The sequence below is a fragment of the Diospyros lotus genome, chromosome 2 (assembly GCF_014633365.1).
Source record: "Diospyros lotus cultivar Yz01 chromosome 2, ASM1463336v1, whole genome shotgun sequence".
NCBI classification, from domain to species: Eukaryota; Viridiplantae; Streptophyta; class Magnoliopsida; order Ericales; family Ebenaceae; genus Diospyros; species Diospyros lotus.
The window spans coordinates 10,606,293-10,629,004 of record NC_068339.1 but is presented as its reverse complement, the minus strand read 5'-3'; the positions used below and the strand labels follow the sequence as shown (position 1 = coordinate 10,629,004).

Below are 22,712 nucleotides of genomic sequence, written 5' to 3'. Positions count from 1 at the left end.
CCTTTATGTGTAATGATAACTTGCATTAATAGGTATCAGATATCTGTTTGTCAGTATTTTTATGTATGTGGGTAACATGGAAATCTTGGAACTTCTTTATAGCCTTTGGGCGTTACTTCAATGTATTATTAGACCATTCTCGCATCAGTGTTAGTTTTAATTAACAGCCACCACCCTTCTCTAAAGCAACACTGTTTTTCATCCTAAGCCTGTCATGGAAGTGGAATATGGTCCTTATACCCAAATATTGAATTGACCCCCCCCCCCTCCCCTCCCTCCCCAAATAAATAAATAAAAAAACTCCCAAGTATTTTGTTTCTTTTGATTTTCTGATGTACATCTTAATTAGTTTACAAAAAAGCAAATTAGTTGTCACGTCTTTCATTATTTTCATTACAGATTAAAACTCTGATAAGAATACTCAAATATTTTATTTTGTGTTTCACATTGACTCTGTGCCAGTAGTTAACTTAATTCTCTAGGCAATTTCATGAGGTTGATGTTTAGAATTAAATTTATTCATCATCAATCTTGAACTAAATTTCTTTTTCTATTGCAAAAATTGGTTCTAAACATCTGAGTGCTAGAGCCTAACATGCTAATCTTGATATGTTCTGTTAAGAGTTTTATTTAGTTACTTACCTGGTTACTGATGACACTGGATAACTGTGGGTGCAATGCTTGTAACATTCTTAAACCTGGAACATCTATTGTGTTCTATCTCACATTTTGGAAGTTCACGATGAATATTTGGGGCAGGAATTTTGATGCTAGTGACCAGTCTCCTGAAAGAGATTGCAATGTTGACACTGAGAAAAATGGTGACAGTGAGGATGCTGATAATCTAGAGATCAAACAATGTGGAGGTAATCACATGACCAATGGAAATAATTCAGTCAAGCGACCCATGTTCCAGAAAGGAGTGCTCAGGACAAATTGCATAGACTGTCTGGATCGCACAAATGTTGCACAATATGCCTATGGATTGGCTGCTCTTGGAATGCAGCTTCGTGCTCTAGGACTCATAAATACAGCTAAGATAGACATTGATGACCCACTGTCTGAAGAATTAATGGAGTTCTACGAGAAAATGGGTGATACACTTGCACACCAATATGGTGGCTCAGCAGCACACAATAAGGTAAGCAAATGCGTCATGTTGCTCTAGCACTCAAAAGGTTTCTCATCTTATTTATCAACAACATATAAAGTCATAATTCTACTGTGGGGTTGGTTACATGAATTCTAGCTCTCCAATTATTCTATCTATGACCTTATCTTCTAAAAAGCATTTATAACTCACATCACAATAAGAGCTCCCCCCACCAAGCTTTTCTTGGTTGTCTTCTTACATGATCAAATTATCTTAACCATGTTTCACTCATTTTATCTTCAATAGGAACCATTTTGACCTTATTAGTTATTATGAATAACCTCATTTTTATTTTTATCTTTTCTTATATGGGTGCACATCCATCGTAACATCATTATCTCCAATATATTCATATTTTATACATGTTGATGCTTTACTACCCAATATTTTGTGCCATATAACAAAGCTGGGCTTGTAGCCATCTTATTATCATATAAACACTTGATGCATTTTTCTATCTTAACCAACATTCTCATTAATCTCTGCATCTTTTTAGATGATTAATCCATGATATCTGAATTGATTGTTTCTTGAGATGACTAGATCTTCAAAGTTTTACCTTAACATCATCCACACTTGTATTTTTACTAAATTTATATTCCATGTATCTTGTTTTCAATATGCTTTACATACAACCTCTTGAGTCTAAAGTGTTCCTCCATATGTCAAGTTTAGTATTCAAGCTTTCTTTTACCTCATCCACCAACACAATGTCATCTACAAGTAGCATACACCAAGGCATCTATGTGTGAATATGTTTAATGATCTCATCTATTATTAGGGAAAAGTGATAAGGGTTCAATATAGATCCTTGATGTAATTCAATTTAATCGAAAAAGCCCTAGTATCTCCTTAACATGTTTTGACATGTGTTTTCATGATACACATATTTAGTAACCCGTATACAAGCAATTTTGACGTAACGTGTAGCGCGTGTGTGAAACAAACACACCAAAATAAACCCTTAAAAGAACAAACTTCAATGGCCGAAACTTAGCTTTCAAAAAGACGCAAAAACAAGATTGTTTTGCTAAGAAAATCCAAATAGGTTGCCGAAATTTGTATTGAGAAAAACTGATTACAAACTCTAGGTTCTAGGCATATTTATAGTGTTTGGCTAATCCAAATCCATCTAATATTTATAAATAAAATCCAATTGAAATCCTAATAGAAATAAAACCCTAACAAACATGAAATAGAATTAACATCCTAAAGCAACATATGAAGTAGAATAGAAGAAAAAAATTCGAAAAACTTATGGAGTTCTGCTGTAGCGCTACTATTTCGGCCTGTTACTGTTCTGGTTTGGGTCGGGTCAGCCTTGGACCGGGTCTTGAATATTAGTGACTGCATCATTTACCTCCACTTGAGAAAAAATTCAACCTCGAATTTTGATCCGAGTAGGACAAGTTCATGTCCAGCAAGTACAAAGAGAGATTATCCACATTGAATGTTTGGAAATACCCAAACCCTGACTCATTATAAGGGATCAAAGGCTGCATGGTATCGTGGAGGCCACCCACAACATGAACAACTGGAACAGTCCTTGGTTCAGAACCCTTGAACTTTTCTACTGAGGGAACATGAGCAAAAACATTCCTCCCCCTCTTAGCCCTATCTTCGTTGGCATGGGTCCAACCATCACCATGTTTGTTGTCCCTCTGCCTTCATTGTATTATTACTGTTAGATTGAGGACGTTGAACATTCCATCTTGAGCGCTTTTCTAATCTGGTAGATCTTATCACAGGTCATTCTTCTCTCACCAGCTTTCTTGATTTTGACTCCTCAACAACTTCCGAATTCATCTGTAGATTTTTCTTACCTTGAGAAGCATTCTTTTGCAAAGGCTTAATCCATGACTACCAACAGTTTCTCCATCACTTAAAAAATATTGATGCTTGAATCCTCCTTTGGTCCAAGCACTTGATCAGCTATAGCAGCAACTGCTACAACATTCTTAGTTTCGGAATCTAATTTCAGATTAGTACCGAAAGCAGTTGCACTACCCGAGTTAGTTAGCTTGGGAGATCCAATACCCCTATCCACAAAGAGACCCCTGTGACCATCTTGCTTTTGCAATCGCAAAGGTGAATATATTCCTATTGCCTTCGATTTAACTATGCCAAAGCTTGAAGAAATTGTAGAAGGATCTGCTACCATGGTCTCCATCTCCTTTACAATCGCAAGTTGATCAGAAGAAACACCACCATCCTTGGATTGCGAAGTAATACCTGAGTTATCAAGATTGGAAAATACCCCACTATGAGTCAACAACCTTGAAGTTTCTGTCATGTTAGCAACATAAACCAGACCTGAGTTTGCAAACATTGAGGTTGCTGGGACAACATAATGTTCGAGATCAAGCTCCAAACTCACCGAAAAGCCATTCTTTAGTTTATACTCATCGTTTCCCCAATGGTTGTGTTGCTGCGCATTCCTCTTAACCCCTCTACCACTAGGGTTGGCTATCATATGACCAAGATCATCCTGATCATCGCTATCATCCATCATTGGTCTTCTAGGATTAAGGAGGACATGATTAATGGTTGATCTTTCCAGTTTAACGTAGCGGATTTGATTCATGCCATTAGTCCGGTTTCGGTTATCATTAACTCGTTGTAAAACACCCAATTGGTTATGGATTCGCTCCAATTGTTGCTGCATTGTATGAGTTATTTCCCGGTGTTCTTTGATTGCCTTCCAAACTGTGGGCAGTCCTTGATCACCATCACGAGATTGGTTGCTACTATTACTTTCAAGATTGGCCATCTGATTGGTTGGTTAACCACTCTGATATCACCTGACGTAGCGTGTGTGAAAAAAACACACCAAAATAAACCTTTGAAAGAACAAACTTCAACGACTAAAGCTTGGCTTTCATGAAGACGCAAAAACAAGACTGTTTTGCTAAGAAAACCCAAATAGGTTGTTGAAATTTGTATTAAGAAAAACTGATTACAAACCTAGGTTCTAGGCATATTTATAGTGTTTGACTAATCCAAATCCATCTATTATTTGTAAATAAAATTCAACTAAAATCCTAATAGAAATAAAACCCTAACAAACATGAAATAGAATTAACATCCGAAAACATATGAAGTAGAATAGAAAAAAAAATCCTAAAAGATCTAAAATCCTAAAAACTTATGGAGTTCTACTGTAGCGTTACTATTTTGGCTTGTTACTGTTTCGATTTGGGCCGGCTCAGCCTTGGACCGAGTCTTGAATATTAGTGACCGCATCAAATTTGAACTCCTTACTTTTGTAAGACTGCCTGCAAGACTTATTTATGAAATTTCTAATAAGCTTTTTCTAAATGTAAATCCTTTAGTTTATCTTTATATCTTTCCGTTAGGTGCCTTGGAAAATATATAACTTCCTCTGTTGACCCACCAGACATGAAACCATTTTTTTTATTTGTTTGCCTAGCAAAGAACAATCAATATGGTTTTTAGACTCGGTTTCTCTTCTTAATCTTTGCTCTATCAAACTCTCCCAAATTTTCATTAAGTGGCCCGTTAGTTTGACTTCTTGATAATTGTCGCAACTTTGAACATCTCATTTATTCTTGTAAATAGGCATTAAAGCGATCTTCCTCCACTCATTTAGTATCCTTTTTGATTTAAGGATCACATTGAATAATTTTGTTAACTAAAAAATGTCCTCCTCTCCCATGCTTCTATTGGGATTTATCTGGGCCAATTGTTTTACTATTCTTCATCCTTTTCATTGTTTGAAACTTGGTTTGGATTTGTTTCTAGTTTTCTTTTAGACCATTTTCTTTTCAAGTGATTGGCATCTTCGATTTAATGTTTTACAAGAATAAAAAGCTCTAATTTTGCAATTTACATGTGGTGGAATCTTGAAAATTTTCCTCTGAAGTTATTATCACTCCATTCATATCTAGCTAACCATTTACAGCATTTACCGAAGTCCTATAACAAAGTGTTACTCTAACTAGTTGTTAGTAGAGATAACAGTATAATTGCACTATTAGAATGTAAATAAATCGTTGTGCTTAGCTGGGAAAAATGTCTCAGCATGCATGATCGCGTGAAGCATAACCAACGCGCTCGGAAGCCACTTGTTCGTGCACATGGGCAACGCCCAACGGCTTTTGGCACCCAATTGAGCTTGATCAGTATATAAACTGATCAAGGGTACCTTTTTGAGTATGTTGAATGAAATCAAGAAATCAATTTCTTTCTCAATCCATTTCCCTCCTAACTTTCTTCCTTATTTTCCCTCCAATTTCTCTTAAGTCTTCTCTCTCTTTCCCTCTCGCTATTCTCGAATTAGCTGGTCAGATCCAGAATCTGATAAATTGGTATCAGAGCAAGTTCCGGGCCAGATTGTTTGAAGGCGATCGGAACAATGGCGAATGGTACTAGGATGCGTCAGATGGAGATGCAACTCCAACAGGTAACAGCGACAGTATCAGAAATGCAAGGAAGAGTTGAAACAGTGGAAGAAAGGATAGGATCAGCGGTGGATAGGAAGTTGGAGGCTTTGGCCAAACGACTTAGGGGGGATATGCGCTTGCAAATTCGAGAGGAATTGCAAGAAGTTCGAGATCAAGGAAATTTGTTGCGAGATCAGCTGCAACAATTTATGTTGATGTTCGCAAATCAACCACAGGTAAGGATCTCCCCTGATTTTCCACCTAGGGAACAGACGGAACCAATTCTACAAGGAATTGGTATGCCACATTGACATGCGGGAAGGTGAGTTGGAAGAAGAGCCAACAGAAGGTGGTGAACCGGTAGTTGACTGGAGGCAAGGATTTCCAATTCCTAAACTGGAACTCCCAACCTTCGAAGGTACTAAACCGCGATAGGTGGTTGAGAAGGTGTGAGAAGTTGTTCGAGATTCACCAAGTACCAGAAAATCAGAGGGTGGCCTTGGCAGTACCATATCTTCACGATGAAGGAGATGTGTGGTTCCAGGGATGGTCCATGGTAAGTGCGAACTATACTTGGGAGGACTTTACCAAAGGCTTCAACGAAAGATTCGGAGAACGAGGACGGTTGGATATAGTACAGGAATTTAATCGCTTGAGATAGGAAGGCTCAGTGATGGACTATTAAGCGAAGTTTGAAGAACTTAAGTTCTTGATGCTCAATCGGAACCCCAGCCTCACTGAAGATTATTTTGTATCCAACTTCATAGGAGGACTTAATGAGGAGCTTCGATCAGCAGTACAAGTTCTTAGGCCCAGGATGGTTCCAGAGGCAGCGGAGGGGACTTACCTACAGGAAATGATGTTTGATGCGTTGCTGAGAAAACAAAAGGGACATATCAGAGGAGCCCAAGGAGGAATGGTATATCAGGGTGGTAGACCACCAGGAAGAGAGGTAATGAGGACGGGTCCTAATACCAGGTATCCCGCATTACCTGCACCCCCTCTAAATACGTTGAGCAGAGACAAGCTCTTGGAGCAAAGGAGGATAACATGACTGTGTTTTAGGTGTGGAGAAAAGTACACACCAGGACATCAGTGTAGGAAACAATTGTTGTTGTTGGACAGGTGAAGAGGAAATGGACGAAACATAAGAGTTGGCAGCAATGGAAGAAGAAGAGGGCGAGGGCAGTGGCGCCATATCATTACACGCTATTAAAGGAGTGGCTAACAGCAAAGTTATTAAGGTAGAAGGGAAGGTGCACGATAGTTCTCTCATGGTGTTAATCGACAGTGGGAGTACCCACAGTTTCATTGAAGACATGACGACTAAAAGGATGGGGTGGCCAATAGCGAGGACACAACCATTATTAGTCACGGTAGTTAATGGAGATAAAGTTCTCAGCAAATCAGCTTGCATGGGGTTTTGCTGGGAGATGCAAGGGGAGGAATTCCAGGCTGATCTTAGACTACTCAAATTGGGGGGGCTGCCATATTGTGTTGGGGGTAGATTGGATGCGGGAAGTAAATCCCATTAGTTTTGATTTTAATAACATGGAAGTAACGTTGGATAAAAAGGGGAAGAGAGTGGTTGTGCAAGGCCACATGGAGGTAGGAGCATGCAAGCTAATAAGGGGCAAAAAGTTACAACGAATGTTCAAAAAGAAGTGGGCATAGGTGGCTCATCTATTTTCCATTGAGGCTAGCGACCAACGAGGGGAGCAATTTCGGACAGTAAGCTCAAAATCTTCGCAACAGGTAATTGAACTGACCCTTCTAGATTCATTGTTGAATGAATATCAAGTTCTCTTTGTAGAACCTAAGACTTTACCTCCTAAACGTTCCTTGGACCATACTATACCTCTCATACCCCAAGCCGAACCTGTCAACATCTGATCTTATCGGTATCCACCTAAACTCAAATCCGAAATTGAGAAAATGGTCAGGGAAATGTTAGATCAATCCCTTGTCCCCCCAAGCCACAACCCTTTCGCTTCCTCGGTTTTATTAGTAAAAAAAGAAAGATGGAACTTGGCGTTTTTGTGTTGATTATAGACAGCTTAATGCCATAACTATTAAGGACAAGTTTCCCATTCCCATCATTGACGATCTACTTGATGAACTCAAACATGCAACTATATTTACCAAGCTAGACTTAAGGGCTGGATACCACCAAATTAGAGTCCGTCTTGATGACACTTTCAAGCCAACCTTCCGAACACATCATGGGCATTTTGAGTTTACCGTAATGCCATTTGGCCTCACAAATGCCCCAGCTACATTCAAAGCTCTTATGAACCAGATTTTTGAACCCTACCTCAGAAAATTTGTGCTGGTTTTCTTTGATGACATACTAATCTACAACCCCTCTTTTGACTAACACCTTAACCACCTTAGGGTTACATTTGAGATCTTGCGATTCAATCAGCTATGTATCAAGCGGTCGAAATATGCCTTTGCATAGTCCCAAGTCAAGTATCTTGGACACATTATATCAAGAGCAAGTGTGGGAACTGATCCGAAGAAGATTGAAGTCGTTATGGCTTGGCCCAAACCTACAAACATACGAGCCTTAAGGGGATTTTTGGGGCTTACGGGCTACTATCGGAAATTTGTGAGGAACTATGGCTCCATAAGTAAACCTTTGACAGAAATGTTAAAGAAAAATGGATTCCAATGAAACACTAAGGCAGAAGAGGCCTTTGAGCAGTTAAAAGCAGCGTGCCTACACTAGGGCTGCCTGATTTTGATATGCCCTTTACATTAGAAACAGATGCAAGCAACACTGGCATAGGAGCGGTATTGACTCAAGATGGAAGACCCTTGGCTTTTCTCAGCCAAGCCTTGGCCCCAAGACATTAGGGCCTTAGTATCTACGAGAAAGAGCTGATGGCAGTGCTAATGGCAGTAGAGAGGTGGTGCCATCACTTGGAATGAGGAAAGTTTATAATCAAAACAAATCATGAGAGTTTGAAATACATTTTACAACAAAGGTTGCACAACCAATTACAGAAAAAAGGTATGTTTAAACTCATGGGCTTAGATTATGTGATCCAATATAGGAAGGGAAAAGAAAATGTTGTAGCAGATGCATTATCCCGCTGTCATGAAGAAGGGATGGCTGCAACTATATTTACAGTGGTACCTGATTGGTTCAAGAAATTACTAATAGCTACCACGAGGACGGATGGACCAAGGATCTTCTGGAACAACTAACCGTGAGCACTACCAGCAAACCAAGGTACTCACTTACCAATGGAGTGATAAGATACAAAGGCAGGATAGTGATCGGTGATTGTAAGGAATTGAAGGACAGGATAATTCATGCGTTGCATGGTTCCCCCATCGAAGGACACTCGGGTATCCAAAACACATACCACAAAGTCAGACAATTATTTTTTTGGCCGCAACTAAGGAAGTATGTGTGGGAATATGTCTTGAGATGTGAGGTTTGTAGACGATGCAAGCATGAAACAGTGGCCCACCCCGGCTTTCTTCAACCTCTAGAAGTTCCAAATCGCGCTTGGACTAATGTTACTATGGATTTTATTGAAGGCCTACCAAAATCGGAAGGGAATGATTGTATCTTAGTAGTTGTAGACAGATTCACGAAATTTAGCCACTTCATCGGCCTAACCCATCCGTTCTCAGCTCAGGAAGTGGCTCGAATCTACTTGGATAATGTGGTAAAGCTACATGGCGTCCCTAGATCAATTGTCTCTGACCGAGACAAAATATTTATCAGCCTGTTTTGGAAAGAGCTTATGAAAGGCCTCAGAACCAAATTCCTAATGTCTACAGCATACCATCTTGAAATGGATGGCCAAACCGAACGCGTTAACCAATGTCTAGAAGGTTACCTACGGTGTTTCAGTTTTGTGCAGCCTAAAGGATGGCATAAATGGTTGGCAATGACACAGTGGTGGTACAACACTAGCTTCCACAGCTCACTAAAGATGACCCCATTAGAGGCCCTTTATGGTTACAAACTGGATCTACTTCCTACCCTAGGAAGTCACACAACAGTAGCCATCGTGGAAACCTACCTCCAACAGAGACAAGAAGTGTTAAGAATGGTGAAAGATGAATTGGCCAAGGCACGTATCCGAATGAAACAACAAGCTGATTGAAAGAGGAGCGAACGAGAATTTGCAGTAGGGGATGAAGTCTACTTAAAACTCAATCCGCAACATTTCAAAGTTGAATCCTAAGTTTTATGGCCCTTTCAAAATTGTAGAGAAAATTGGCGCTGTGGCCTACAAATTGGAACTACTTGTTGAAACAAGAATACATCCAATCTTTCATGTATCCTTGCTAAAGAAATCAGTGGGCAACCAAAGCTCTACCCCGAGCTTACCTCCTATAAGTGAGCGAAGTACCTCCGGAGGTAGTTCCCATGGCCATCGTAGACAGACGGGTGACACACCACAATGGCGTTCCTATGATTCAGGTGTTAGTTCAATGGTCTTCCTTGCATTCCGACAACAATACTTGGGAATACTTACCAGAACTTCTCCAGCAATTTCCCAACGTGGCAAGCCTACTACATATTTCTTGCGGACAAGAAACATTTTAAGGGGTCGGGATTGTTACGTTAACTAGTTGTTAGTAGAGATAACAGTATAATTGCACTATTAGAATGTAAATAAATCATTGTGCTTAGCTAGGGAAAATGTCCCAGCATGCATGATCGCGTGAAGCGTAACCAACGCTCGCGGAAGCCACTTGTAAGTGCACATGGGCGAGGCCCAACGGCTTTTGGTGCCCAATTGAGCTTGATCAGTATATAAACTGATCAGGGGCGCCTTTTTGAGTATGTTGAATGAAATCAGGAAATCAGTTTCCTTCTCAATCCATTTCCCTCCTAACTTTCTTCCTTATTTTCCCTCCAATTTCTCTTAAGTCTTCTCTCTCTTTCCCTCTCGCTATTCTCGAATTAGCTGGTCAGATCTAGAATCTGACACAAAGTTGATTATGAGGCCAAGAACAGTATGCTTTTCATTTTGAGAATTTTTTTTTCTGTTTTCTTTTGGAATTAGCCTTAAAGACTTTCTCTTTTCTTTTCTTTTTTTCCATCTGTGCTTTCTGTTAAGCCCAATTTTTTGGAAGGGAAGTAAGGTTGTATTCAGCTAAGCTTTGTGCTTAATTTTTGAAATATCTAGGCAATTGTAGTATCTTAATTCCAAGGATCATGCTTCTTAAAAAGAAAGCACCATCATGAAGTAATAAAAATAATGGGGAAAGAGAAGGGTAAGGACAGTCAAGAGATGCAAGTTTGGCAAAATTAACATCTTTGTAAAATTTAAGATGACAACTATATATGATATTAATTAGCCAGTTACACATCTCACCAATTGGTACACTTTAATGTTTTTCCCTCGGGAGGGGTACACTACACATAGCACCTTTAATTATGGTGACACTGTTCACTATCTAGTGTTACTTTTTGTTTATTATATGGTGTGATAGATATGTTTAACATCTTGTTGGTTTGATTCTGAATAGATATTTTCAGCGAAACGGGGTCAATGGAGAGCTGCAACTCAATCCCAGGAATTCTTTAGAACACTTCAACGGCACTACAGCAATGCTTACATGGATGCAGAGAAACAAAATGCTATTAATGTGTAAGTCAGTTCTGCATGCAGTATTACTAAGATGCCCAAATCTTTAGCTGCTGTTTGTTATAAATGATTTTGTATACTTATTTTTTTGGGTATTGGAGATATGGGAACGGAATGAATGTAATTGATAGCATATTATGGGGTTGGCTGATTTTCTCAGCCGTACAAGTTGGTAATAAGGACTATTGTCCGTAGTGTTGAATTGTTAACCCCATTCTCAGTTAAAAGCTTAAGCAGGTAGGTAGAGGTTTAACTTTATCTTTTTATACTATTATTTTTTATTCTCAACAAATGTTTTCTTGCTCAGGACCTACCCCCTTGTTTGTCTATTATGTTACTTTGGGTATTATATACATTAATGTTGCAAGTAACTATTGGTTTAACTTTTTTGAGCAGATTCTTGGGGGATTTACAGCCACAAGAGGGTAAAAATGAACTTGGGGAGCTAGATTCGAGCGAGCACTATAATGGAGGGAGGAATGGGGAAACAATATTGGGAGAAAATGGAAGGTAGTCTGCTCTTAACCAGTCACTAACAGCGATAAGTTTCTCTTTCTGAAATAAAAAGTTGGGAATTCACTGCAATATCCCTCTTCTGTTTCGGATTCTTTATTTTAATTTATTTTTGTGAAGTAATTTTGATGCTTTATGATATAATTTAAAAGAAGTTAATCAGGAAAAATGTTTGGCAGCTTGCTATTATTTGCTATCTGTAAGAATACGGAATTGAACATGTTCTGTTATTTCTGGCTAGTTTGCTTTTAATAATATTTGCAAGCAATTGAGTAACATTAGATTTATTTTATTGATGCTTTCTTTAATCATACTGCTTGCTCACCATTTTGCTCTGCACATCCAGGTCATTTTTCAAAAGATCCTTATCTGATGGAAATATTCTTCGTGAAAGCAGCTCACCCATATCCAATGCTAACATCAGGCAGGAACTTTGTAACTCCACTTTGTCAGACGATCAGTCACAAAGAGGAAGAGAAATTTTGTCAGAATCAAGTCCAGAAATATCTACTTGTGATAGTGAGACAACATTTTCAAGGTCTGTTTGCTCGCTTTTATCATTTCTAATCTTTTGGTGTACATGCTCAAGTCTTATATCTGTGATACCTTCTCATTGAATCCCGAAATGTTCCTAGAGATCGGTGAAATCTACATGGTTACTTTTTTATGTATGAGTAAGATTATGTAAAAAGAAACTCCCTTAGGGGCGAACTCTATAAAAGAACCTGAGAGACTACTAAAAGAAATCCACTAATTGTTAATTTTATTGTGCATATCGTGCAACCTATACTAAAAGTTTTGGTAAGAGTTGGTTATGACTCTGCCTTTGATATTGGTGCTTCGGGCTGTTAAGCATATTTTCAGTGGTCCTGTCTATCAAATCTCATTATGCATCAGGGTAAATATCTGAGGGAATTTATCATAAGAGTCAGTTTATTGAATGACCCAATCAATCAGTTCTTTCTGGTCCAGCTTTTTGTGCAGCTCTTATCTGTACATGGCATGTGCTATTATTGTGTGGATATGCTCTTGAGCATTAATAGACCACATGGACATGTGTCTCAAGGATTAGTATTCCATCCTATTGAGTAACTATCGTCCAGAATTTTAGCTTGGGTAATAGTTTCTATTTTATCTAATCCCAAATCTCAACATATTTTTTATAAGTTAGTTAAATCTCTTATGCACAGCATTGGCAAATTTTTAATTTTCAAATTACAATGCAAAATATTTTATGGGTTTTAAAAAAAATAGGAACTGCTTCTGCTTGTTGCCGACACCACCAAGTAGGATTAAGGCTTGTGATGTTGTAGGAGCTATTTTTGTTACCGATAAAAATTATAACAATGTACTAATAAATAGAACTTTCTCAAATTTAAAAATCTAAGAGCATGCATATAGTAATGATTACCATCCATTTGTTTTGACTTTAATTACATTAGTTGATTTTTAATATTTTCACATCTAATTTTCTGAAATCTTGCAGTCATAAATTTTAGATTAGATCACACTGAAAATCAATAACAATAATTACTTCTGTAAATATTGAAGGTATTGCTCTCCTCATTTGATCCTCAAATTTCAAATCACCTTCTTTGCTGCTTTATGTCTCTTAATTATTTGTTTTATATAGAGGTAAAAACTTAAAGCAAACGCATGGAGAACCATATGTAGAAAATAAATTATTTTGGAGAGAAGAGAGATTACAAATATAAAGATGTTAAAATTTATTAAAATAAAATAAAAAATTAGTAGTATCCCAAAGTTTTGTCAACTGAATATGCAATTAAACAAATAACATCAAATCTTGTAGAATAGAAAAAAATATTAATTTTTATTTCAAAAGTTAAGCTGTTGAAGAAAATGTAAAGTGACTAAGTTGAATAAAAGCAGGTTTGACTAAGAATTAGAGAGATAATATTACTTTTTGATAACTTTCAATTATTAATCCAGCTAAAAGACAAAATGTTTATCATACCTTTTCTCCTTTTGGCTTTTAGTTACATGAAAAATGCAAAAAACTGTGTCAACTTAAAAAGAGCTATGAAGTGGATCTTGTCCTTTTCGTTGCAGTTATATTATAAAACGTAAGAGTTGCGTTTCCTCCCAATAGAATTGTTCAGTGCAATTGGACAAACCTTGGTAGCAAGGTAAGGTTGCTCTTTCATGGCTGGAAGGTGATGGGTTTGAGTTGTGGAAGCAAGCGCTTTGCAAGAAAAGCAAAGGAAAGTTTGTGTGTAAATACAATTCTCTCATGACCCTCCAAAACGGCTAGCCTAGTGTATTTCAGCTCCCTAGTTTTAATTGGAAAGTGATACTCTAAAATGACCAAAATACCCACTACAGTGCAAAAGTTTGGAGTTAATGATTTTTTTTTTTGGGATTCCCTGTAGTGAGAAAGTAAAAAGAACTGCATCACAAGATGTCAAGTCACTTGCATTGACTGCTTGAATGCATGATTTATATCTTACTTCTCATTGAGCATTTTTATCCAGTCTGTTTTATCGTCAATCTGTTTATTTTCAATGGTGCTTTCTTTGTTATCAGTTAGCTTAACTGAGGCTACTTCTGATTTCATCCATGCATTGATGTGTAACTTGAGGATTGATATGCATCTGGACGTGTTCTCTTACAGAAATATGATGTTTAACATGATTCAGGAAAGTGTAATAACTGACAAAGCTTGTTGGCCATCAATTTATTTTCACGTAGGTATACAGCCGTAATGCCTAGTCGGCAGCTTTTTCCAGACATGCAAAGGGACAGGACCCTTGACAATGATCAAGAAGATACATGTTCAAACTTTGTTGATCTAGACTGGCTATCTTCCTCTGGAAATTCTTGTGATGAAGAATTATATGAGAGGTACTTCTTTGGTCTTTGCAGATGATGAGTTGGAAATGTTAAGAACACTCTTTCATTTATATTCTCATCCTCTTTTGTAGACTCCAAACATGAATAGTTTCAGTAGAAAAATTGTACTTTTATTTTTTCATACTCATGTAGAAACCAAACATGAATAGTTAATTAGAAAAATTCTTCTTTTATTTTCTCCTCCTCTTTTGTAGAATCCTAACATGAATGGTTCAGTATCAAAAATCTCTAGATACGAGAGAAGGGTTGGTCTCCTGTTCCATTATAGGTTGTTAATTATGTTGTCATGATTGGAATTTATTACCATTCTCTTTCTTATGATTGCAGGTCAATGCTTCTTAACTCTCCAGTTGAATCATCAGGGAATGTTATTATTGGAATGATTGGAGAAACAATGCCATGTACCAGTGGCAATGGATCCAGCATGAAGGTCAGTGTCTTCTAGTCATACTAGTAATATTTTGAACAGTACACAATTATTGAGTGAAGCAATCTGACATAGAGTGGGAAGCAGAGTCAACAAAACAAGTGCAGTATTTGGGCTAAAAACAGTGTTTGATCAAAAGTTGGATTAGGAAAACCTCGAAAGAGGAGTTAAGAGTAAAATGCTGCCTACAAAGTTTCTTGAAAGATTATCTGTACTAGGGTTACTGCAGGAATCCTAGCCGTTGATCACAAAGGAATCTTTCTAATTTTGACCATCCATCGCTATTGAAAACTTAAATGCTAGTCACATGTCTAGCTAATAATAATATAAACTAAACTGGAAGCTAAACAAACAAGAAAATAAAGACAGTAATAAATCAGAGAATATGCTCCTGCATAACGATCCTTTAATAATAGTTCTGTGTATGCTCCAGCCACTTGTAACTCTACAGAATGAAAAGGATCGCCTTCTCAGTCAATAATGCAAATTGCTCTCAATGTTGACTCAGATGATAATACATCACTTTTTTTTTTATTATTCACAAAATAATTACTCCAGAATTATTTGTTGCGTGATCTATGCATCCTTGGTGCATAATAGCAGGTGAAATTTTATGAATTGCTTCTTTATATTTTTTCCCTTTCATTGTAACCATTAACCAAAGATTACGTTTATTTTTATACTCTTTTCTTGGGAAAGCTTTTAATGATTTGGGTAATGTATGTCCAAGGCTTTTACCTTACCTTACGTGTTTAACCCGGAGAGTATCTGTAATTGGAATGAGATGATACTTCTTTATAAATAAGTTAAATACATATATCAATGAAATGACCATCTGAACCCCTTAACTTGTGTAATTTGTGACATCTTGCAAGGTTAAATGAAAAATAGAATTATGACATCTGTTCCAATTGATTATTCTATGAGTAGGGTGACAGTTTCAATCGGAGGACTTGTTCTTGTTGTTGGCATGTATAGGAACCTTAAGTTCTCTGTTGTTGGCAGGGAGTGGTACGTGCAGCTACTGATCCATCCTACAACGATGCCCAGAGCGCTGAGGAATTTTCAGATAGTTTTCTACGCTGGGTGACCTATGGGGAAACACTCTGCCACTAAATCCTGGTTTGATTTTCACCTGCATTTGGTACTCATTTCTTCCCGCCCAACCCCCTTATTTCCAGAGGATGCTGACATGTTCTGAAGTGAGAATGAGAAGAAGGAAATAAAGCCAGCCGTTCCAGTCACTCTTTTCCAGAAAGGGTTGCTAGAAAGAAAGCAGTCTTCTTCTACCTCTTGAGTATGACTTGCCAGCAGCAGCTGCTAACTGCATTGCTTCAACAGATCAAACCTAGGCCGACAAGTAGAGTAAATAGCCAACAGCCTTTTTTAAGATTCTTTTAGAACCGTTTCCTATCGTTTCTTTTATGTTTGTCAAATTCCTAGTTTCCGATGTTGTAAATATAAATATATATATAGATACCCTACTGGTGGAGCTCGAATGATGAGTCTTTTTTAGGACATTCTTTAATTTCCTCCTCAATCCATCTAACCGCTTTTGCCGCTAGATTTGGCGTCGCCGTAAATCCGTGCCCAATTCCAATGCCGCCAGCCTTACAATTCTATTCCACTTAACACGTAAGGAGTCATTTAACAGTGTCTAATTTTCTAGTTCCGGTTTCCATTTTGTGGTGTGAGTTTTCATCAACAAAACTCAAGACTACATGTTGAACAATTTAATTTGTATGTATTCTGTTTTGTCTTTAATCTTTTTCCCAAGAACATTTCCCTTTGGCGAGATGCCGGTGCCGATGGACGTCGGAGTACTCCAGAGGCTAGAGCCTTTTGGGAATAGAACTGACAGCTGGCTGCTGCCAGAGATTCACCATAAAAAAAACAAAACAAAAATGAAAGCCCTGCAACCGGGCCACCAGCGAATGGAGATCTTCTGTACGCCTGTTAATGGTTCCAGGTTAGTACCAAGTTCATAAACTAAACTGCAAACAAATTGGAACATACCAGTCGATTGCTCAGCAATGAAAACAATTCAAATGTAACAAATCCTGACTTTAATACTAGCAAGGAAAGATGAGGTAACATTCAAGATTTGGCAGGTGCAATAACTATTGCTTTAAAAAAATATCGTAGACGACTAAGCCATTTGGCAGCATAAGCTGCTCAACTAAGATTGCATACATAAAAGTGACCAAAATCCAATATAATTTTAGTAGTGCCTCGGCAAATTGAAGGGGGAAGAGCCCAAAACTCTACTAAAAGACAAACCTCAGTAAGAATAGCAATAATATTTGGTTAAACACACACGCCAAGGACCATGACAACTTCAACATGCATAGCTCAACCAAGAATGGGAAAGATTCGAGTGACGTGCTCCAATGGAATGCCATCAGCGGTGCCCTTTTTTAACTCTGGATGGTTGAACTCATTCCGGGGAAGTATAATGAGTTGGCCCCTTCCGTGATCCTTCTCAATAACCCAACCAAAGTTTGTGACTTGATGCTCAAGGAATTTGTCCAGGGACAGACCTTCAATATTGATAGCCTGCGCATAACAATGCTTATCAGAAAGATCAGCGAAAAATAGTACAATGGAAGCATACTACCAACCTCAAAAGCAGCTAAACAAAAAGATTTATCATTCATTACTAAAACCAAATGACGATAGAGCTACCTCAAGTTGTATGACATATAGTTCAATGGCAAAATAATGCAAACCATGGTGATTGAATTTATACTGAACTGCATGACCCATGAGGACTAACTGCCACACCATTCACATCACCAATAATCAGCAGGAACTTTGTTCTATTCTTAATATTACCATCAACACTTCAAAATCACACATCCCAAACCAATTGCAGGATAGGAGATCAATTCTAGCGTTCTTCATGAAACAAGGAGTTCTAGCACTCTGCTACCAACTCATCAAACCAGACACCAAAGTTAAACTTAAGTGGCACAAGATCTGAGCATACCTCAGCAAGAATAGACCTTGGAACCTTTTGGTAAGTCAGAGAAAGGACATGAATTGCATAGGCCTGGATTGCTTGCTCAAAACCTACAGATTTTTCAACAATTGTCAGCCATGGCACACGTGCACACAAAAGAGGAAACAAGTACAACACATGGGAAAACTAAAAGAAAAATATGCAATAATGAGGGGACCCACTAAAATGGTGGCAACCATGATGAAAAATTTCTAAAATCAAATGAAAGCTATGACACAACAGCCCCAAGGGTACTGGGCAGATAACCATGTGATGCTGATACATTGCACTTGATGAATGGTTCACAGTAATTACACTTAGGAAATGTCTTGCTTACAATCAGAAATCGGGGTTTTTTAAACACCAACACGCTCTTAAAAATCATATTTGAAAGTTTAGTTGGCAAGGAAAAGAGCAATTAAAGATCATCCAACTTAATTTGGACACGAACATCTTTCCAGCAACCAAAAAAAAAAAAAAAAGTATATGCTACAACAAGTTGCATTGTCACATGATCCAAATTGATTATTATACCTAAGGCTTCAAAAACTGGAAAACTAATAGTTAGGTTTTAACTTCATTTTTTTTATAAGTAACCACACTTAATATTAGCAGCAGCATATTTTTTTGCAAGAGACCAAAAGGCTTAGAAAACATAAGATATCCTAGTTGTATTTAACTTTTACATCTTTCATGAGTAAAACATGATTTTTCCTAAATAGTAAATACTTGTTCTTGAAGAGCATCAATAACCACGAGTTTACACATTTAATTTTGTACATATGCATCATTAACAGAGAAGGGGCACAGGGACTCACCCCTCACCTTCAAATTGTGGCACTCAGCCACTAGAGGTGAGGGCCGTGTATAATAAGATAGTGGATTCAAACAAATTGGAACATAAAAGACTTGACATTATGAACATAATGTTTCATATAGCTGAGAAACATGCACAAGAAGTCCACTATGTTGTAATTCAATACTACCTGGCACAGCTTCTAAAATGTGACGACTTTTAGCTGCTTCATCCCAGAACTGACGGAATCTTGCAGTCTGCATGAGAAAGTACACGTGCAAGCGTAAATCCATTTCATCCAACTGCATGCAATTCAAATGAGACAAAAACATACCTCCAGGTAGTGTGAAAGAACAATTAATGTTTTGAACTGTTCCTCCATTTGCTGATGATTGGAAGTTTTGGGGGGTGGGGGGGGGGGGGGATTAGTTAGTATGGAGGGAAATAAAATAAAATAAAAAATTCTAGAAACAGAAGTAAATTGAGGAACTGAAATGCACTTGCAACCCAAAACATATTCAGGAGATGTCTGACTACTACAAAAGGCACAGATGATTGAAGTAAGACTGTGCAAGTAAGGGGATTTTTAACAGTTAGAAAGACTTACTTCATCCACCATGAAACATGTGACAAACAATTTTATGATGCATGTGAGCATTGGTACTTGAAAGCATTTAAAATGCCACTATATTTGAGATTAACAACCTCACAACTGATATCAACAAAGAAAAAAATTCCTAGCACAGGCCAAGGTTATTCTGAGATTCAGAAAGAGAGGAGGCAGGGGGAGAGGGATCCACTTCAGTAGATAAAGTAGAAAGAAGCAGTAGTAATTTTGCTGCCCCTAGATCCTTTTCCAATGACAGTGCTACCATCACGAGTCCAAACTTCAGACAGAAAGAAGCGGTAGGTTTGTGAGTGGGGAAAATGAGAACGCAGATGATAGGAGACAAGTGAATGAGCCATCCTGTGTCTTCCAAATTTAGTACCTACTTTGAAGTTGAAGTTGAGCCATGATAAAATTTATCATCGGGTACTAACAATCATGTAGAGACAGTGCATTCTGTCCATCCCACTAATAAGAGCTACTGTACATTCTCTGCTGCCAATCCCATGCACTAAGAATATCTCTAACAGAAGCCTACTTGAAAATGAGATAACCAACAAAAGCAATGCCATTTAAGGTTGATTCCACACAAGAATTAGCATGGGTTGTCCAATCGTTGTTTCTACTTTGCTCTCCATGCCAGCAGGTAGGCATGTTCAACTGCCCTATTATTTGATTTGGTTGTTCCTAACATAATTGTCTTTTGATTTATAATTTTTAGTTTTCTTTTTTTGTCATCACAACAGTGAATGCTTATGACATTACTTGCCCTGCATGATCAAATCTGGAATTTGATGATGGTTGATGCATTCTACTTAACATGCATATATATGGGGAGAGAGAATTTATAGGAGATAAAGTTAGTACCACTCGTTCTGGAATTAAAAAGAGACAAAGGCTGAAATCTGGGGCAGGCATTGCCATAAGAGCCTGCTCATAACAAAAGGGAAACAGAGTGTGACAAACAAATGACACAAAAATGAACTGGAAATATATTTCATGAGTTTCAAAGAAGGATTTGATAGACCTTGACCAAAATGCGAGCAACAATTTGGGTACTCATTCGCTCTGGCTCAAACTGCAAATTAATAACTAGTGTTAATAAAGCAGTTTAAGCTAACTAAAAATTTGCTCATCATCACATAGAGAGAACGCTATTGTTGGGGATTGTGTGTAGTCCTATTCAAATCAGAACAAAAATCACAAACTCACCTGATAGAGTCGAAGGAGGCAAAGGTTTGCATCCAGGCTGTATGTTTGCGATGAAACCTGATCAAGACAGCTATTTTGTCATGGTATTGACAAGCAAGAAGCAAGTGAATGTGCAAGTGTTTAATAAGAAAATGTAGAATCTTAAAAGATATGCAGAACAGCAAATAAACAACAGTATATCATTTCATTTTAATAGGTAATTGACCTTCCTGAAAAGAACAAGACCTTGTTTCCACTATGTCAATGGTATTAACTCCAAAAGATTCTGAGCAATTTTCGGGAATTCATTAGGTGAACTAGTATGACAGGAAGGAGTGTCATCCTGCAATTCATTACCTTAATTCATTAAGTCTGGAAAGGAATTTCCTATTTTGTTCACGTGCTACTCAGACTTTAGGACACTGCAGAATTGAATTTGCATATGAAAAGAATAAAATTTTCAATTGATTAAAATGCTATAATAAAGAATGGGGGCGCATCTCAGTACAGATAGTGTGGAGAAATCAAATGCTTAGCAAGACCTCCAGAGTAAGCCTATAGAATGTAGAATTAATTCCCCCACAAAATCAACAAAAGAGGGGGAAATTGAGGAAAAAGGAATTTTTCTTTCAAATCAAGAATTGCAAAGCTGTCGCCTTGAAAGCATCTTCAATTTCTCTCTCTACACAAAATTGAAATTCCTCCTCTCATGAGATATCTATATATCATCGTTTCCTCCAACCAACTGATACATAAAAAAATAAAAAAGAAAAAAGAAGTTCGTTCCATTACAAGATTACACAAACTGTTTGCAATCACCAAGTGTCCAATAAGCTTGTTCAAAGAAACGATATTTATTAGGGTTTATGCAACCCGAATTTTATTAAACTTGCCTGTCTGCTCGTTAACCTATAATAACCAACCTGGCCGATAGAGTACACGAATTACAGTATAAAGTCGTCAAGGGTGTAACATCCAAGTACATATCGAAACTTGAAAAAACTACGTGTATATATTTATATATATGTGTGTGTAGACCTGCTCGTTGACATAGTTTTCCAGATCGGGAAGGATGTCCGGGTTGTAAGGATTGACGGCTACCAGCTGCTCAACCGTGTACGCCACCGCCGACGACGCCTCCACCTCTCTTCCCATTCTCTCTCTCTCTCTCTCTCTCTCTATATATATATATATATATATGTAGATATGAATGTGTGCGTCAGTATGTTTCTGAAGAAAGTTGTATAAACTTCAACCGAATTGCGATGGAGAGAGAGAGAGAGAGAGAGAAAGAGTTCCTCCGTCTTCTTGTACAGTTTTGTCAGAATTAGGGTTTGGGTGGGCGGAATGAGGAAAAAGACCCTCCTGCCCCTCCTCTTCATTTTCTTCCTTCTAATCTCATTGTTTTTTCCATTCCCCGGAATCGGACTTACATTTAACATTTTCATCTTCTCCGTCCCTAATTAATGAAATATTTTAGAACCAAATCAATAATTAGAGTTTATATATATATGAAAATGCATACTAATAGTTATAATAATCTAACATGATTTTATGATGATATACATAATAATAATAATAATTCAAAGTTGATCCAAATTTAAATTATTCTTCTCTAATCTCAAAACAATAATATTTCAATAGTGAAGGTAATATTTATCACTTTCTTTTATTACCTATCCTTTCATTTCATGATAAAATTAAAACTTTATTTATTATTATTGTTTAAAATTACATCAATAAACTAATATAGAGAGATGTTAATATATTTACAGATAATTTTTTTTTAAAAAAAATTCCAATTTTTCTTAATACAGTTTGAAGGGAACGAGGGACATAACATGCCTTCCTTCGCGGTACTTGGGCCGTGTGGAAAATTGGGCCGCCTCGGCCCGTACCCTGCCGGTCCACTAGACTCCTCTGTACTAACAATATTACAAGCCCACGAAAAAAGCAACAGAAAGGTAAATATGAAACTAAAATAATTTGAAATAATATATTTATATATATAAAAAAAAAAAGCAATTTGAAAAGACCTTCTAATCCTGCCTTGATGGTGAGTTTTGCTCTCAATGTAAGGTTACTTTTTTCATGGTTGGAAAGTAACTTAGTTGGAGTTAATCAAA

General features: G+C 37.5%; 2 protein-coding genes across 3 annotated transcripts in view; one reads left to right on the top strand and one right to left on the bottom strand.

Moving 5' to 3' along the window:
* The window catches only part of LOC127795971 (phosphoinositide phosphatase SAC3-like), a 38,027-nt gene extending 21,272 nt beyond the window's left edge, over positions 1-16,755 (top strand). For both annotated transcript variants that reach the window (XM_052327970.1, XM_052327972.1), the window contains exons 10-16: positions 760-1,141; positions 11,059-11,180; positions 11,574-11,687; positions 12,037-12,228; positions 14,403-14,555; positions 14,892-14,994; positions 15,997-16,755. In XM_052327970.1, coding sequence (XP_052183930.1) covers positions 760-1,141; positions 11,059-11,180; positions 11,574-11,687; positions 12,037-12,228; positions 14,403-14,555; positions 14,892-14,994; positions 15,997-16,107 — 1,177 coding nt within the window. In that variant the 3' untranslated portion in view covers positions 16,108-16,755. The remainder of the gene's footprint in view (positions 1-759; positions 1,142-11,058; positions 11,181-11,573; positions 11,688-12,036; positions 12,229-14,402; positions 14,556-14,891; positions 14,995-15,996) is intronic.
* A 327-nt stretch (positions 16,756-17,082) lies between these two features.
* Positions 17,083-21,940, bottom strand: LOC127795972 (eukaryotic translation initiation factor 3 subunit K). Its single transcript, XM_052327973.1, has 8 exons — positions 21,625-21,940; positions 20,608-20,664; positions 20,423-20,473; positions 20,263-20,325; positions 19,123-19,173; positions 18,979-19,045; positions 17,981-18,063; positions 17,083-17,547 (listed from the first exon to the last, which is right to left on the bottom strand). The coding sequence occupies exons 1-8, from the start codon at positions 21,739-21,741 to the stop codon at positions 17,344-17,346; spliced, it is 693 nt and encodes a 230-aa protein (XP_052183933.1). The 5' UTR covers positions 21,742-21,940; the 3' UTR covers positions 17,083-17,343.
* Between the last annotated feature and the right edge of the window lie 772 nt (positions 21,941-22,712).